Source organism: Nuphar pumila, chromosome 16, assembly GCF_984573655.1.
Source record: "Nuphar pumila chromosome 16, dmNupPumi1.hap1.1, whole genome shotgun sequence".
NCBI lineage: Eukaryota > Viridiplantae > Streptophyta > Magnoliopsida > Nymphaeales > Nymphaeaceae > Nuphar > Nuphar pumila.
In genome coordinates, this window is record NC_143264.1 from 71548941 (window position 1) to 71567419 (window position 18479).

The window sequence follows — 18479 nt, forward strand, 5'->3', positions numbered from 1 at the left end:
TTTGTCAGTAGATCCAGTTTTTAACTTAGGGCTTGTTTGGAATCTTGGCTCTGGGATGGGCGTTTATGCATTTGAGATGGAAAATGAAGCGCTTTCTCCTTTGTATTTAGACTAAAGAATGGATTTGGCAGCTGCTGTCACTTCCTCAAATGCATAAACTCCATAAATGCCCATCGCAGCTACCGATCCCAAACATGCCCTTAGTTTGATTGCATTTATTTTTTTTGTTGAATAAGCTGAAAATGTCCCTTTCCTTGATTGCATTTGTTCAAAAGTCCCAAACATACACATATATAGAGAGAGAGAGAGAAAAGTGGGAACCTACCCGATTACTTGCGTACCAGATATACCCGATGAGACTGGACAGTCCATATTTACCGCATAAAGGAACCCTAACCCCACTGAGAATGGGTGGTCTCTCTGTCGATCTCCCTTAACAATCCTCTCTCACCCCGCCTCCCTCTCTACCTGATTATTGTTACCACTATCCCCACCTCCGATGGTCATCTACCACCTGTGCTGCCGGTGACAAACATCTACCAGGCATACCAGATTTTGTCTCTCTCTCTCTATCTCTCATCCACTCTCTCTATGTTCTTCTCTTTCTTTAAATATATCTCTCTTAGCCTGTGATACTTAGTTGGGGCTTTTTTTCCCCTCTTTTGATAACCCATTTTCCCCTTTTTTTCTTATATGTTCAATTTTGTTTTTGTTTTTTATTGTGTTGTTTAAATCTGATGCATTTCAGCGTAGTGGTTGTATATTGTTGTTATTCTTCTTCTTTTTATTTTCCATTTTTTCCCTTTTTTGTAACCCATTTCCCTTTTTTTGTATTGTTTAGATTTGATGCATATCAGCGTAGTGCATGTATATTCTTTTTCTTCTTCTTCTTTCTATTATCTATTATGGCATGTATTTTTTCTTTTGTTGCCCCTTTGTTCTTGAAATATTGCATTAGATTCATGTTTTGTTGGTTTTTGTATGTTCAGTTTTATTTTTGGCAAAATATGTGTACTATGTAGCTTTTGTATGTTCACTTTTGTTCTCGGCAAAATATGCGCACTATGTATTCATTTTGGAACTTAGGTTTTAGTTTTGTTTGAAATCTTAAGCTTTTGATGAGAGCTCATTTTGATAGTCTTTAGAATGAAAATAAGTGCATCACTGTGAAAATTTGCATTAGGAATTAGATTTTGCTGAAGGAAATTGTATTGCCATGTAAATTTGTCTAAACCATCCAAATTGCTTACCCTGTTGCACTTGCATTACAGCAACTTAATGTGTTCACAGTATGGCATCATCTGTAAATGTTGTGGCATCCATCATTTTTCTTTCTTATTGTTGACAGAAACAGGTCGAACATGACCAAAAAAATGTCTATGAAGAAAACACCTCTATTACAAATAAACATATGAGAGTTTTGCGTGCCAATGATGAGTATGCAAATGATGATGTTATTCTTAGATATCATGAATCAATGTGTTCTAAAGAATGTGGTAAATGAATCCCATCAGAAATCTATCAAAATAAGGTGACAAGGAATTGTGCAACTTGTGGACGATCTGGACATAATTCTAAAACATGTGACTTCAACCTTAATTCAGGGTAAATAACTTTGTTAATATATTTAATAATTTTTTAATATATATTTTATAATTGGTATTAAGTTTTTTTTTATGCATGATCATATCTAAAACCCGTCTTAGTGATAACCCCCAAGAATATGTCATGTTTGTAAGGGAACAAGACATGACAAAAGAAATTGTAAAAATGTAAAGAAAACTCCCAAGAATTTGTCATTGGTGTATGTTGTGTTAATGTTTTATTTCTTAAACTGAATTTTTTAACGAATACAAGTAAACCCCCAAGATTAGTTGTCCTGAAATTCAATTTAAGAATCAAAATAACACTATATACACCAATGACAAACATGACATATACTTGGGGGTTTACCACTAACAACAGTTTTAAATGTGATCGTGCATAAAAAAAAACTTTAATATCAATTATAAAATATATATTAAAAATATTAAATATATTAACAAAGTTATCCTGAATTGAGGTTGAAGCCACATGTTTTAAAATTATGTCTGGATCGTCCATAAGTTGCACAATTCCTCGTCACCTTGTTTTGATGGATTCTTTATGGAATTCATTTATCACATTCTTTAAAAACACAGGTTCACGATCTCTAAGAATAACACCATCGTTTGCACACTCATTATTGGCACACAAAACTCTCAGATATTCATTTATAGTAGAGGTATTTTCTTCATAGACACTTTTTTGTTTATGTTTCGACAACGTGTTTCTACCAACAACAAGAAAGGAAAATGATGGATGCCACACAACATTTGCAGATGATGCCACACTGTGAACACATTAGGTTCTCGTAATGCAAGTGCATGTGACTAACAGGGTAAGCAATTTGGATGGTTTGAGCAAGTTTTCATGATAACACAATTTCCTTCAGAAAAATCTAATTGCTAATGTGGATTTTCATAGTGATGCACCTTTTTTCATTCAATAGCAAACCATCAAAATGAACTCTCATCAAAAGTTTAAAATCTCAAACAAAACTAAAACCTAAGTTCCAAAATTCATGCATAATGCACATATTTTACCAAGAACATAAGTTCACGTGCAAGAATTGCATAGTGCACATATTTTGCTAAAAACAAAACCGAAAATACAAGACCAGCAAAACATGAATTTAATGCAATATTCCAAGAATAAAAGGGCAGAAAAAGAAAAAGTGCACATCATAGAAAGAAAAAGAAGAAAATAACAACAACAATATACAGGCACAATGCTTATCTGCATCGGATCTAAGCAACACAAGAAAAACAAAACAAAACTAAACATACAAGAAAAAGGGAAAAATGGGTTATCAAAAAAAAAAAAGAGAAAGAAGGGCAAATGGGAGGAAGAACAATATGCAGTTACTACCCTCATATGCATCCAATCTAAACGGCACAAGAAAACAAAACAAAACTTAACATATAAGAAAAAAGGGGAAAATGGGTTATCAAAAAAGAGAAAAAAAAACTCTAATTGAGTATCGCAGGCTGAGAGAGAGAGAGAGAATAATATCATCGCAGGTATGCCTGGTAGATGCTCATCGTCGGCGGCACGAGTGGTAGATGGCTGTCGGAGGAGAAATGGTGGTAGCAGTAATCGGGTAGAGGGAGGCAGGGTGAGAGAGGATGGTTGAGGGAGATCGACGAAGACCACTCATTCTCAGCAGGTTAGAGTTCCTTTATACAGTAAATATGAACCATCCGATCATATTAAGATCGAACGGTCATGTCTTCCACCTCTATATATATCAAAGCAAAATTGGAACAATGAAAGTGTGTGTTTGAGAGAGATCTTGAAATTTTCAATACATGACCAAATAGGTGAAAACTTTTAATTTGGATATTTTTCAAAATTTAAGTGCATCCAAACACTGCACTTCAAAAGTAGAAAACCGGACATCTGAATTTCTTAATCTCAAAGGCGTCAGCTGGCAGCAATGAAAGAGAGGTATGGGTTAGAAGCTATTTCTGCTTGACAGAAATAGAAACATAATTTACAGAAAGCCCCTTAATCTGTCAGATACTTAGAGAAAACTCATACAACTTTTCAAGTATTACATATAGCCTCCCTCTTTTTTGTTTGGCCTTTGGTTAGTTTAAGAAAAGGACATAAATACCCTTATTGTTGATAAGAATGCAGAGATTATTTTAGTTCGATAAATGACTAAAAAACTCCTCATTATTCATTTGTTCAACATAAAAAGCCTAAGATAAAGTTGTTTTTATCAAGAAAGGACGAGGAGGCATCATCTTTCACTTGAGGAGCGGGTCTGAAATGCACAAGTTAACAACTAACACTGGTTCTTCTTTAAATTACTTAAAAGTGAAACCCTAAAAAACCGATGGCACAACGGCAAGGCACTAACCAACTCAAGGACAAAAATGTCTAGTTGGATAAAAAAAAATTAAAAAGAGTCAGGAGTCAGGACAAAATAGTGTGAGAAATAAGAAATTCATTTTCCCTCTTTCTGCAGACGGGAGGGATAAGGGGGGGTTTAGAGAAGGAGAGAGAGAGAGAGAGAGAGAGAGAGAGAGGAAATGGCGAAGCTGAGGACGGCGATGGACAGCGCTTTCTGGGACGCGAACTTGTCGACGGCGACGACGCTGGACGGGGTGGCGAGGGCGGTTCCCGGAGACCCGTTCCCGGTGGGGCTGGCCAGGGCGGGGCCCACACTGAGGGCGCAGCAGCTCCCCGTCTTCACGAGGGGCTTCCCGCTCCGACTCGTCCCCAACGTCTGTCCTCCCATGTCCGCCTCTCTCAGGGACTCGCTCGGCTCCTTCGCCCTCCAGACCCCTCTCTTCATCAATCCTCCCTCCTCCAACTGGTACGACACGACACCCTCTTTCCCTCTCTCTCGTCATTTTCTGCGGTCCTTCGGATGGGATTCTGGTTATTATGTGAGAGATTTGGGGTAATTTCGCAATGCCTGCGGTCCTTCGGATGGCTTGCGACGGGATCGTGAAGGAATCGGCGTCGGCCTGGTTCCGTTTCCGAGTTTTTGCCTGTTAAATGTGCAGAATTCTGTGCCGACTCGGGATTTGCCGGTGATCGGACGGTTTTGTAGCGAGTCGTCTGGTTGCCAAGGATAATGTCTCTCTTTTTTTCTCTGGTTGTGGAAGGAATCGGGAGATTCGGACGTATCGCTCCGGGTTCCCAATCCCGGGATTACAATGTACCTTCTACTGAAAACTTGTCGACTCGGAACGAGTCAGTTGATGGAAACGGTTCGCAGCGATTCGCTGGGTTGTCGGGGTGGTGTCTCGTCTTGTCCTTTTCTCTCTTTGGTTGTTCCCGTCGTGGCGGTTTTTCTGCAAACCCCCCATTTTTTTAAAACCAGGGGGCGGGGGCTGTACACAGCCGGATCCGGGTCAGTTTAGGTTGATCCGGACCACATCTACAATGGACCGGGCACAATCCCATGTTCCGGGTCTGACCCATCAGGTCTCTCTATATTCAAGCTTTTTACTGAATTTTCATAAAATTCGTCAAGAAAATCACGTATTCAAATTTTAGTTTTCTATATTTGAACACCATGACCATGGAGGTGAAGAGACTATTCCGGGTTGGTGCATAAATGGTTCGAATCCAACCAGATCCAGTCCAATATACTTGGATGTTGGTCGGGTTCGAATTTGTTAAAACCACACCAAACCCAGCTTTTCGGATCTTGAATCGGTTTGCTAAGTCTTGTGAAACGGATTGGGATCGGTTGGATATCCGATCCGGACATCTGCCATTGCCATTCCCAAGGTGGCTTAGAGCTACAGAACATGAATAAGTTATCGATGTCATGAGGGTAGGAGAAACCAAGTGCAGATAATCCAAGGAGAATGAGATTTCCAAGATTATGAACAATTTGAATATGTTTATGTAATTGCCAGATGGAAATGATGCATTATGAACAATAACAAGATGGCTAACTTGTCCAACTGAAAGAGAGAGGTGACATTAAAATTGTAATTGGTAGTTTGGCTGATCATGAGGGGGCTCACCATCATTTTGGCAGATTGAAAACAAGAAGGCATTGCGACCGTGTTGGTAATTTGTGACCAATTGAAGAAGAGAATACATATACAAACATGAATTCCAATTTATTCCATTCAAAGAGAGATGGAACTACAATGATGATTGGTAATTTGACCTACTGAAAGAGAGAAGGAATTGTTATTGATCAATAGAGATGGAACTGCATTGGTGATTGGCAATTTGACCTACTGAAAGAAAGAAGGAATTTTGATTAGGATTGGTAATCAGGTCAACTTAAAATAAATAGTTCATGACTTGTACAACATAGAAAACACGAGGAACAAAAAAAGTGTCTGAGGAAAGGGGCTTTACTTCAGTAACATATGAGGCTGCCATACCCTCTTGCAGTCCCATCCATTTGCGGTTTCTTCCATTGAGTATTTTGTGGAATTGAATGTAAAGATGCGATCTCCATAGCCTTTTTAGTGGAGAAAAGACGTTAGATTAAGTGGTTTTTGATGTGTATGTAGTTGTACAAAGAAATATAAAAAGCGACAGTCCACTGCATTAAAGCTTCACAACAATAAAAATGAAAAACTAAGAAAAGAAAAGAATTCCAGCGTCATAACAATTATATCCAGATCATGTTTCTTGCTAGACGAACCATGAAGAATACATCTAATTGACTAAATAATTCCTGTAAAACATGACTAGCTGTTATAGCGTGAGGTGCCACAGATGCATACCAAAGATGAATCCCAAAAGAATACCAGGAAGCTGTTCTGGATTATTGAAAAGCTGTCGAGAATCCTGGCTTTAAGCCGGAAAGATATTGAATGCAATGGCACAGTCAACCAAATCTGTCCCTAGCAGATTGAAGTTCTCCCCCCTCCTGGAAATCCACTTCCTCAATATCTTGCTTTATGAGCAATGTACACTACACATTCTGCCAACCCTTTTGGATAGCGCTGCTACTTTTTATATACATTCTATGTCACTATCTTAAATCCTCTTAAAAAAATGTCACTATCTTAAATCCTCTTCAAAAAAAAATGTCACTATCTTAAATATTTTTTTTCTTGCTTGATGGTCTGAGTTCAGAACCACAACTACATATGGAAAGTTAGGTTATTTGTGCTGATTCATTTTGATATTTTGGAAAAGCATGTGAAGTTTTTATTTGAAATTTTATTTGGGTTCATTACTGTTCCCAATTATTCTTGTCTCACTTGCCTAGGAATGGCTTCAATCATTAGTATTTTGATTTGTCTTGTTCTCGATCTGCTAGATCAGAAATGGTATCATATCCAGAAGATGGGAACCCCAGGACTATTTGATTTTTATGCAAAAGCAAACGCATGAATCATGACCTAACAACCATGGTAAATCAGAACTCATTAGAGTTTTTTCAGTATTTTTAATATGACCTTACCTGATATCCGAAGAGATGGAGATTTTGAGGTGATCCAATTTATGATGATTATCTTGAAAGCGTTGCTGGAGATCTAAATTAAGAAGAAGGTCCATTGTTTGATGAAGATCCTGAACATGATGACCATATCATTGTAAACCTAAAATCTGATTCATATTGAGAGCATGAGGATGATGATAAAGTTGTCAATGATGTGATGTTGATGACCCATGTTTTGTTACTACTGATTGATCCACAGACAGGTGGATGATGAAAGAAAAGCACAGAAAGCATGATATGAGGGAACAAGTGAGCAACCCATTATGAAACTAACACAAATCAGAAAAGGCTTGATATTATACATCAATAGGTCAAGAGAATACATGTCAATGAACTTAGATTCATATGGCTAATGGTACCCAAAGTACATAAGGCCAAGACTAGGAATGCAGAATGGTGCCTGAAAGCTTGAAGATAAATTTCTCTATTGAACACCTAGGAAACTTTTGAAATTTCATACGGAAGCAGGATGATCTAAAGCAAATTGGTCATTTTAAGACCTCGTCAATTGAAATTAAGTCCATGAATCAATAGAAAATTAGAATGGATCCCCATTTACAGCTTCAAAGCAGGTTATGGAGACCTCAAATCGAAGTGCTCTAGTAGTGAAAGCTGTTTATCTTGATGATCTCTACAACCTTGCATTTCTTTTATAATGTTGTCAGTTCAGGAGAGTAATGGTACAGAAAACTGTTAAGATAAATTTAATATTATGGTCTAGTTACCGATGTATGCTTAGGTATACTTATCGGTGCTTCTTTTGTATTTGTTATTCTTTGTACTCTTTTTGTTTTCTAGGTATAACTTATTGAGACGTGACACTTTGGGTCTGGATCCAGATCCAGATCTGGATCCAGACTGACATGCCTAATGTAATGCCCCTTATGTAAACGCCTCTTTATGTATTTTGTTTCCTGTTTTGCCGCTCTTATGTAAGAGACTTTGTACATTAGTCTTAGGGGCATTATTGTACATGTAACATGATATTAAAAAGGAATCCACGACCCACAAGGGAGGTGCGTGGAGTATTGTTGCAGCCCTCTTATTCCCCTATCTCTCTTCTTCCTTTTCTCAACCTCTGGTGACGCATCCCTTATTTACATGGTATCTGAGACCTCAGTTGGGTTTTGATCAGAGTTACCGGAAGCTTCTTAGATAGGTGGGAAGCTCGCTTCCCGAAAACTCGCTTCCCGAAAACTCGCTTTGGAAGCGCGATACTCCTCGCTTCCGAAACTTGTTGAGAACCTCGATTCCCCAACGCTTCTCCTATGCTTTCCATACACTTCATCTATTTTTTTTATATGTTCTCTTACTCAACTTTTCTTGTTTTTTCTGTTTTCTCTCGCTCTTTTCACTCACTTCCATATGCTTTCTCTAAATTCATAATCATCATTTTTAGATTTTGTTAAAAATTTAATTCTTGCACTATAAAAACATGAAATTTAATGTTTTACTTTTATTTTAGTTTTTATTTGTGTTTCATTTTGATTCTCATTCAAGTCTTATATATATATATATATATATATATATATATATATATATATATATATATTCCTCGCTTCGCCCTTCTTATACATTTTAAAACGCATTGCTTCTCGTATCGTTTCTCACTTTCGCTTCCTAGTCCAGCAACCTTGGTTTTGATCTCCTTATCATGGTAAGTTCGGAAGGGTCTTAGCTCATCTCTCTATTTTTTATCTTTCTTTTTCTTTTCTTCCTGCTTATCAAATTCCCTTGTTTGAAACTTTGTTGTCATAGGTGCTAGGCGGAGCCTAGGCGGTGAGCCCCTAAAAAGGCCTAGGTGGCAATCATAATAAGCAATAGACAAATAATATCGTTGAACACTTTAAAACAATTATATTACATAACCTTAACCTGATCAAACAAATTAAGAATAAATTAATAATTGAATAAACAAACTATACAACTAACAATGTGAATGAACAATACACAAAAAATAAAATCATGTATACAAAAAAATTAATAACAACAATAGACATAATACAAACAATAGACAAATAATGTCTTCTTCTTCGTTTCAACAATAGACATAATACAAGCAATAGACAAATAATATGTCTTTTTCTTCTTCTTCTCAACAATACAAGCAACAGACAAATAACATGTCTTCTCTTTGTTCTTCTTCTTCTCCTCCTCGAAGAACAAAACAAATGATATGTCTTCAGAAAAGAAATCTTCAAAAAAAAAAAACTTAAAAAAAGAAAGCCTAGGCGGAAATATAGGGCCCCACCGCCCAAACCTGGTCATCCAGGCAGTGGGGCTGCACCTAGCCTAGGCTCTGCCTTTAACAACTAAGGTCTGAAAAACCCTAGACCATGATTTTGGGTTTGGATTTTCCTTTCTCATCTAAAAAATAAAGTTTTTTTTTGTGAAATCTTGTTGTCTTTCAAATACGTCAATCTGATTTCACATCTTCCTTTTCCACGACCCAATATTGTTTTGGGTGTTCCTTTCTCGTGTTAACCCTAAACAAAGTTTCCTTCTCATTATTTTCATATTTGAATCTGAACCAAGATTTAGATCTGCTCCCTTTCAAACTCGTGAACCTGATTTCACTTTTAAACTCGTGGAGGCAACTTGGATTAGGTACTTATTGTCTGATCTAAATTAGTTGACGCCATCTTCCATATTGTTTTGTGATAATTAGAGCGTGATTAAGATCTCACTTAATCCAATTCAGTATGGAATGACCAAACATATTGAAATAGATTAGCACTTTATCAGAAGCAAAATAGAAAGTGAGGAGATTACAACTCAAGATCAAGTGGTTGATCTCTTCACGAAGGGGCTAAGCAGATATTTTGGTACTTAAGAGCAAGTTCATGGTTCTCAGCAAGGTTGTACATATTGTATCATTACGCGTATTGGCAAGGCCCAAAGTAACATCGTATTGTATCATATTTGATACATATCATAAAATTTTAGTAAAAAGTTTTAAAATTTTTTAAAAAATCAAGAAAATTATCAAAAATTCTAAAAAATCATAACACATGAAACAACGATGAATTGCACAAAATACAACCATAAAATCACATATGAAGCATTTATGTCTCTATAAGCTACATAAGACTCTTGCAATTAAGAACATGCCACAAGATTCATACTTTCATGTTACAAAAACAAAAACAAAATATTATATAAAACCTCAATAATCATCATCATCATCTTCTTCTTCTTCTTCTTCTTCTTCTTCTTCTTCTTCTTCTTCTTCTTCTTCTTCTTCTTTTCCTGCTAAAATTAATAACAAACCATGCAACTGATAACTTACAATGTAAATAAAAAGCAACTGCATAATTTAAATTTTAAAGTTTAAACACAATTAAAGCCTTCACTAACAATATTAAATTCACATCCAAGTTATATTAAAATGTCATAAGTCATAACTAAACTACTAAAAGTTCATGATAACTAAAAACATTACATTTAACCAACGCCTTACATGTCAATCTTCATATCTAAAGTTCTAAACAATAATGATCCTGAAACTAAACTATCTTCTAGAACTTATTTGTCATACATTAGGACAATAATTCCTCAGTGTTGCATCCAACTGTCGCGCGATGATGTCTTTATCTTTGGCCATTTTTTGGCAAGTGGGTCATCATTATCATCTTCAGAATCTAGAACAATGGTTGAAAGTCCTTTGCATTTTAACAAAAATTTTCTTCTTTAAATTTCTTCTAGTTCAGCAATAAGATCAGCATGAAAGTGGCAGGAATAGATGAATAATTACATGGACATACATTTTGACGAAGACCTGCAATATGATACATCATCCATGCTTCTATAATATTGCCATGCAGGATCATCTCTATAAGATAAACATGAAGACGACATCGAAAGATATAAAATAAAACATAACCAATTAACCATCAAATAAAAATATATTCATACAAATATTCGAAAACAAGTTTACACATACATAAAATAGGGATTTTTTACCTTAACCCACTTCCTTGGGTGAAAAAATGGTGGATGTACTTGAAAAAATTGTAAAAGCTCTCTCTCTTGTGCACGAATCGGCCCCCAAATCGCTCTCATGGCTCCTAGGGTGTGTGGGTTCCCCTCTAATGGCTTCTAAACAAATAAAGGAGTCGGCCTTAAAGAGGTATTTAAAACCAAAAAAGTAAAAAAAGTAACTTTTGAATTTTTAAAGCCCGTTGAAGGTGTATGGTACGATACACTATGTATCATACGATACAACCCTGTATTGAGGCGTATCCTACGATACACCCGATATGGATACGATACACACTCGTATCGTGATACAATTATTTATCGTATTGTTTTCTCTCAAAGTTACGATACTTACAACACTGGTTCTCACCATGCAGAACTTGAGGGAGGGTATTGGGACGTGGCACTTTGGGTCTAGATCCAGACTGACGTGCTTAATGTAATGCCCCTTATTTGAACGCCTCTTTATGTATTTTGTTTCCTGTTTTGCCCCTCTTATGTACGAGACTTTGTGCATTAATCTTAGGGGCATTATTGTACATGTAACATGATATTAAAAAGGAACCCACAAGGGAGGTGCGTGGAGCATTTGGTGACGCATTCCTAATTTACATACCTTTAGTTTTGGTTTTTGGTTTAGTCCATCATGCGAGGGTATTAGGATGATTGTGTCTTAAGGATACAACTAGTATTTATGTTCTTTTTAGGTGTTGCTTTGTACACAGTATAGTTAGAATGGTTGTTTGATCTTTGGTTCTATGAGTGTGTTGTATTACTCATTTGCTTATTTGTTCATTATTATTATGTGGATGTTTGTCTTGATCTTTATCTGTGATGACTAAATTTTTATTTGCTTGTAACCATGGTGGTTCTTATATATTTATATTTATTTCATATTTATATTGTTATTGTTGTTGAAATTTATGTTATTGTGATTCTTTTAAGCCTTTGCATTTCTTTGAGACATTGAAGTATTGCTTTTATACACATGATGTTTGGTTATTGGCAATTCGATATTGTTGTTTAGAATTATTGATGATTTGTATCTTCGTTTGAACTGTCTATCTATGTCATTGATATATTGTTTGAGCATGTTGCTTCTTGATAGTCTATATTGATAGGTGATTATAATTTTGGTCTCCAATAATTTAATATTTTGTTTCTACCTTTGAAATATGATCTTGTGAATATGGGTATTTGACTTATTAAATTTTTGAGAAATGGTTTCAAAATTATCTTAGTATTTTGTTTTTCTTGTCTGATTAGTTATCGTATCTCTTAATTATTTCAAAATATTTTGAATTAAGTTTACTAGTGTATCTTTCTTTTAAATCATTAACTCTTGTTTGAATGATTATTAAAAAAACTTCTAAAATATTTCTAAATAGTTTTTTTCTTTTCTCATCATTGTTTGAATGATTGTGATTTAAATGATTATTGTATTTTCTTGTGTTTAGGTGTGTTTAACCATCCTCTCTCCATATGTATGTATATCTAATATTATAATTATTTTTTTATTTTAATATATACATATATACATACACATTGTGTTATAATCCATTTGTTGTAGTTGTTGCTTTGTATTGCTTCCTCGTTGCAGGAACTAAGGGAAATCGTAAATTTAGCCAAAGTACTGTGGAGATTTGAAGATTAACGTGCTTGGATTTTATCTATGTTATGTTTATTTTCTTGTGTCTCCGGTTCCGTACAATTTCATGACAAAAAACATAGAGTGCCCAAAGACCATTAAATTTACTTGTATAAATTGGTCACAAATGCCAAAGACAATATAAAACAAAATGTGTTTAACATATACTTTTACTAGAAAGCCCAGTTTTTATAAATCCTAGCAGTGTAAGACAGAGAGTGGCTAGAGTTTCCTTTCTTTTTTATAAATCTGGTTCTTGAATATCTTATGCAATGATGGAATTTGCCAAATACCTGTTTATGTAGCACAAAAGGGCACATGACATACTGATGGAAGTAATGCTATTCTGTCTTCAATGAGAAGGAAAACTATCTCTGTTTTGCCTATCTATGTCACAGCCATACTCTAACTTACCCTCATGTCATGTCCCCGCGTATATTAATCTTAATAGAAAATTACACAAAAATGGTTTACCCTGTGTCACTGTAGCTGTGTCCTTATGACATAGTTGCCCATCATGCTTCAGTGAAACATGCTCTAGGGTCTCAGACTCGCATTAAGCATATCATTGCTTTTGTTTATCTTCTTTGCAATGAGAACTCATGTTCATTTCTTCAAAGACTTTGAGAATCCTTTTATTGCTTTTGGCAAATGATAATTTTTTCCAACATCAAAATGAAAGTTTAGCTTAATCAATATTCCATCAAAGGCATGATTTGTTACTTTGCTGCATGTGATTTGGTGTGTGTTCTTGTATGATGCCAACAAGTTCATTGGGACTAGTAAAACTGACAAACTTTGTTTGCTACTATTTTTTTATCATTTCTTGATGGCCATTTGCCAATGATTATTTCATTTAGTTCATTATTTTGTACTATGGTCTTCTAAGGAATCTATTAGTCAAAACTCAAAAGGGAGTCATTAACTCTTTAGGGATTTTTTTTAGTTGCTTTATCTTATATTTCTTTTCAGTACCTTCTCTGATACTTGGGTGTGTCAGGCTTTCTCAGTTATAGGCAGATACTAAACTTTTCTTTATTTTTATCTGCATGATATTCAGGTGGGTTACTTTGATGGCACAGCTTCGTCCAAAGAAATTGTTCTCCTCCATCAAAGCAGAAGTCATGGGTGGTGATGAGCTGGAAATTCCAGAACTCATGAATATTGTGAAGATTTTTTGTGACAAAACATTGTATGCTGTGGGGCTTTGTTCACAGCTTCCCCTTACACCGAATTCATCCCTGGTGCTTAGTACAGAAGGTCATGGTGGGCAGGGGAAACACTCTAAAGCCATCTACTTTCATAAGGCAGGCATTTTGAATATGTTTCATTGCTATTACAGTTTCAATGTCATGGTCATGTCTCGTGTGTTCTTTTAGTGCATGGGGAAAAAGGAAAATCATTCTCTCAAAGTTTGACCACAAATATTTTGATATGAAATACAAGTGTGGTTTTACCATTTATTTAGCTTCTCTAACCATTAATTTACGAGCGATTCATTTATTACCTTGAGAGGCTTGAGCGATTCATTTATTACCTTGAGAGACTTGGACCATGTTGATTAGTTGATGAATGATTGTAATAAGTTTCTAACTAGTCAAGTTTGAGTGTGCTTTCCTAGGGAGCTTCTTGTAAGATGTTATATTTCAGTGCCATGTATTTCAATTGCATGTCTATCTCTATATCACTTGCTTCAGCTAATCTCTTTCGTGCAAAAGCAATTGCATATTATTTCTGTTTTGCTTTAGGAAAAATTTTGATTGTGCTGTTGTGCATGTGTCATGATTAACAAGCATATCTGCAAGTGTCCTTTGTAATTACTTAAATTTGTTCATTCTTGCAGTTTTCACATCATGATGTTACACTGGAAGCGGTGAAGCCTGAGCTATTCCTTGATAGAAACGGAACTTACTGGGAAGTTCCTACATCTATATCATTGGATATGGCTTCCCTTGTTTCTAAGTCTGGGTTACGTTATCGTTTTGGTATACACAAAAATGGTGGATATCCTCGACCACTTAACACCACATGTGATGTCATACCTTCATCTCTAATGCCTGGTTGGTGTGCCAAAGCTGCTTTTTCCTATGAGAAGAATAGGGACATCTGGAGAGAAGTAGAGAAGCCAGAGGATTTGGTAATAAGGACGAAGAAGGGAAAATTCTTGAGGACCTCATATGACTTGCGGTTAAATGAACCTCACTCGGCCATCTCAGGAATTATTGGTATGTACCCCCACTATAAGAAACAAGCTATTTGCAGACTATTTGAAGCTACAAGATTGTGTGCATGTCCTGTGGTTGACAATGAAGACAAGTATAGTTGTTTTTTTCTCTCTCTTGGCTTCTCTATTTCTAGCAGAAAAGTCAAATTTTGGATGCAAGATGTAAAATAGATATTCATAAAAATTGCCTCACATGCCTTGACACATATGGAAATTTTGATCAATTTCTGAAAATAAACACCAAATAAATAAAACCCTTTTCTACTAGATAATATAATCATCAACTTCTAAATTATTAAAAGGTTCAACATAGTGGCTGGTAATGGGAAGGGATGATAGGTAACATCTTAAGGCTGTTGCTACCAATGTTGTTTGTAGATATGCTACGATACATATTGTTACTTTTTAGAAAAACAATATGATATACACTTGTATCGCAATACGAGTGTGTATCATATCTGTATCATACGTATCATACGATACGAGCCTCTGCTGTACTATATCGTACAATACAGTGTGTATCGTGATTTTTGGGTTTTAAAGTCCTCTTGAGGGCCGATTCCCTCATTTGTTTAGAGGCCATTAGAGAGGTATCCAGGCACCCTAGGAGCCGTGAGAGCGATTTGGGGGTCGATCCGTGCACAAGGGAGAGGGTTTTTTAAATTTCATCAATAGTATATTTTCACTATTTTTTCACTCAAAAAAGTATGTTAAGGTAAAAAAAAACCTAATTTTTGCTTCTTATTGAGTTTTTTTGAAGGAGGATGGCATCAAATGATCCGTCATGGCAATGGGGCACTCGAGTAATGAGTGAAAACCGATTTTATGGTTGCATTTTGTACATTTCATCATTGTTTCATGTGTTACGATTTTTTAGAATTTTTGTTAGTTTTCTGATTGTTTTAGTTTTTTTAATTTTTTCCAAATTTTATGATTTTTTATGATATGTATCTTATTTTGGGCCTGATCGATATGGGTTACGACACAATACTTACAACCTTGGTTGCTACTGTATACTATTGTGTGAAGTGTTATCCTGATAAGTTAATGTCTGCTGCTTTGTACCTTAAAGTATTTGATTGACTACTGGAAATTCATATAGGCTGATTGAAGCAGTGATAACTGAAATTTCAGAGATTATGCCCTTTCAGTTAATTAGAGAAAATCAGTCAAATGTTGCTATCTTTCAGCAACAAATACTACAAGGTTTTGGGGTCCATTATGAATGGCACTTTTCATAACAAGGTATTCTGTTTATTCATTTTTCAATGATTTTTCAAAATGACATTTACTGCAGTCTAGTGATCATTAGATGTCTAGAAAATAATGTTGATGCCTATCAGGGGTTAATTTTCCTAGGCATTTCTGGACATTCCATGGCTCCCCAATTTTCAATGAAGCCATGCCTATATGAATGCTGGAGAGAGAGAGAGAGAGAGAGAGAGCGGCCTTAAATTTTGTATCCTGGCTGCTTCTCATCATACTTATTTTGAAATTTATTTGCATTTTGTGCAATTTGAGTTCGAAACTTGTCAAGTTGTATGATTTGTGCTTCTCTTGATTGCAAAGAATTTTTTAGTCCTCTTATGCCATGCCAAGGCAGTTATTCTTTCAAATATATGCTTTGTTAAAAATATATGCAAGAGGTAAATGTTGTAATGAGATAGCTTATGATCTGATTTTCCTGAATCAGACGATATTTTTAATGGTTGTGCTACAGATTTGATTCAATTCCCTTTATACTGTTGCTCAGATTGGACCTTACTGTTCTAAATTGATTCTGGTCAGACCTTGGGCTGGATCACACAAACATATGTGCAAACGTATGAACTTTTATCTGAATAGTGGATATGGCAATATATCGAGCTGGACCTGGACAAATAATTGGATATATATATATATATATATCTGTTGGATCTTAATATGGATCTGTACTGGAATATGGAATATTAGTCCATTCAGGTTCTAGATGATCCTTGATCATTTTCAAGCTCTAGCTAAAACCAGAAGTAACATACTGAAAGCTGTAGAAAATGTCTACTGGCTCAAATTATTGTGTGCTCTGTGTTTAGAAATTTCCTGTCTAAATTTGATAAATTGCAGTGCCACTTTTACATGCATCTTGTCAGACTATGCTAAAGCACAAATATTATTGTACGATGAAATATAATTATTTGTGGTCTTGGCTACATGGAGATGCATGGTAGCAACTCACTCTTGAAGGGAGCTTATCAATCGAATAGTTGATTTACTTTTAATTTCAGACTTATCAATCCAATTTGAAATCATTCTTTTATTTTTCCTTATAGTAGCACATCTCAAGATTTGGTACCCAGATTCAGGAGCTCATTTTGGGGATGGAATTTCCTCAGATTGATTTGGTTTTCTTTTACTTTTATTATTCCATTGCACAGGTGACTAACAATCTTCAAAGCTGATCCCATTTGTTTTTGTTTTTGTTTTACTATATTTGCAGGTAGTATTTGTGAAGCCTGGTTTGGTGGCAGCATGAACTCAGGTAGTCAGTCAACTATGCGATCAGGTGGAGAAAACAACAGATCTGATGCTTGCCCAGATCCAGTGAGGAGGTCCCCTTTTAGTGCTGACTTATTTGGTTCACTCCGCTATACTTTCCAGCATGGCAAGTTCAGAGAAAACTTTTCCGACTTTACCCGGCTTGATGCTCGCTTGGATGTTTGTTCTGGTACTGCACTTGCAAAGGGGGCTATGCATCTGCTCTCTGATATGTTAAGGAAACCAGCTGAGCAGAGGAAAGTGAACCCTCTAGCATCACCAAAGCTTAATATCATTTTTCAACAGCAGGTACCAGATTTGGACACTTTAGTTTCTCAAAGAGAATTGCTCCGCCGATGTTTTTCTCCATTCTTACTGTGGCATGTGTTTTCCATTAAATTACAGGTTGCTGGTCCAATTGTTTTTCGAGTTGATTCACGGATTTCTGCCAACTCTTCTGCAACTGGAAAGCACTTTCCTCATCTGGAGGATGTGATGTATAGCTTATGTTACTCGTTGAGAATACTGGAGTCTGGGAAGATTGTGTTTTGGTATTCACCTAAGAGGAAAGAAGGCATGGTGGAGCTGCGCCTTTTTGAGTTCTGATTGCATAATATCTTTGTCTGCAAGTTCAATTGGCACCAGGTTCATTTATCTGGTTAGTTTTTTGGCGGCAGTTGTTGAGAAAATTAGTTCTGCCCTTTGTGAGTGTACAGGTCCTTGCATGGCATCCTGACATTCTTTTAGCAGTTTAACAGAATGCATGTTTGTGCAGCCAAGTTATTTAACAACTTCACTACTACTCTCTCTCTCTCTCTCTCTCTGCATCACTAACTATGAGAGTTGATACCATCAGCCAGCAAATACGGTGCTGGGAGGCCAGCCTGAACTGCCAAATACCAATTCTGCCCATGAATTTGGTCACAGATCGAGCATGTTGGGCCTAACTGCTGTTACTAACCTGTTTGGAATCTAGGAACTGGGATAGGAGTTAATGCATTTGGCAAAAAGTTGGTCAAACTACCACCTGGTGGCTGTTTGGAAACTGTTAGCTGTGATGGGAAGTGGCATTGTATTTACACTAAAGCATGCAATTG

The 18479-nt window shown here is 36.0% G+C and overlaps 1 protein-coding gene across 1 annotated transcript; it reads left to right on the forward strand.

Moving 5' to 3' along the window:
- The first annotated feature begins 4015 nt into the window (after positions 1-4015).
- On the forward strand, positions 4016-18183 carry LOC149813513 (protein TRIGALACTOSYLDIACYLGLYCEROL 4, chloroplastic-like). Its single transcript, XM_089990765.1, has 5 exons — positions 4016-4405; positions 13705-13951; positions 14488-14869; positions 17345-17691; positions 17788-18183. The coding sequence occupies exons 1-5, from the start codon at positions 4119-4121 to the stop codon at positions 17986-17988; spliced, it is 1464 nt and encodes a 487-aa protein (XP_089846891.1). The 5' UTR covers positions 4016-4118; the 3' UTR covers positions 17989-18183.
- The last annotated feature ends 296 nt before the right edge of the window (positions 18184-18479 follow it).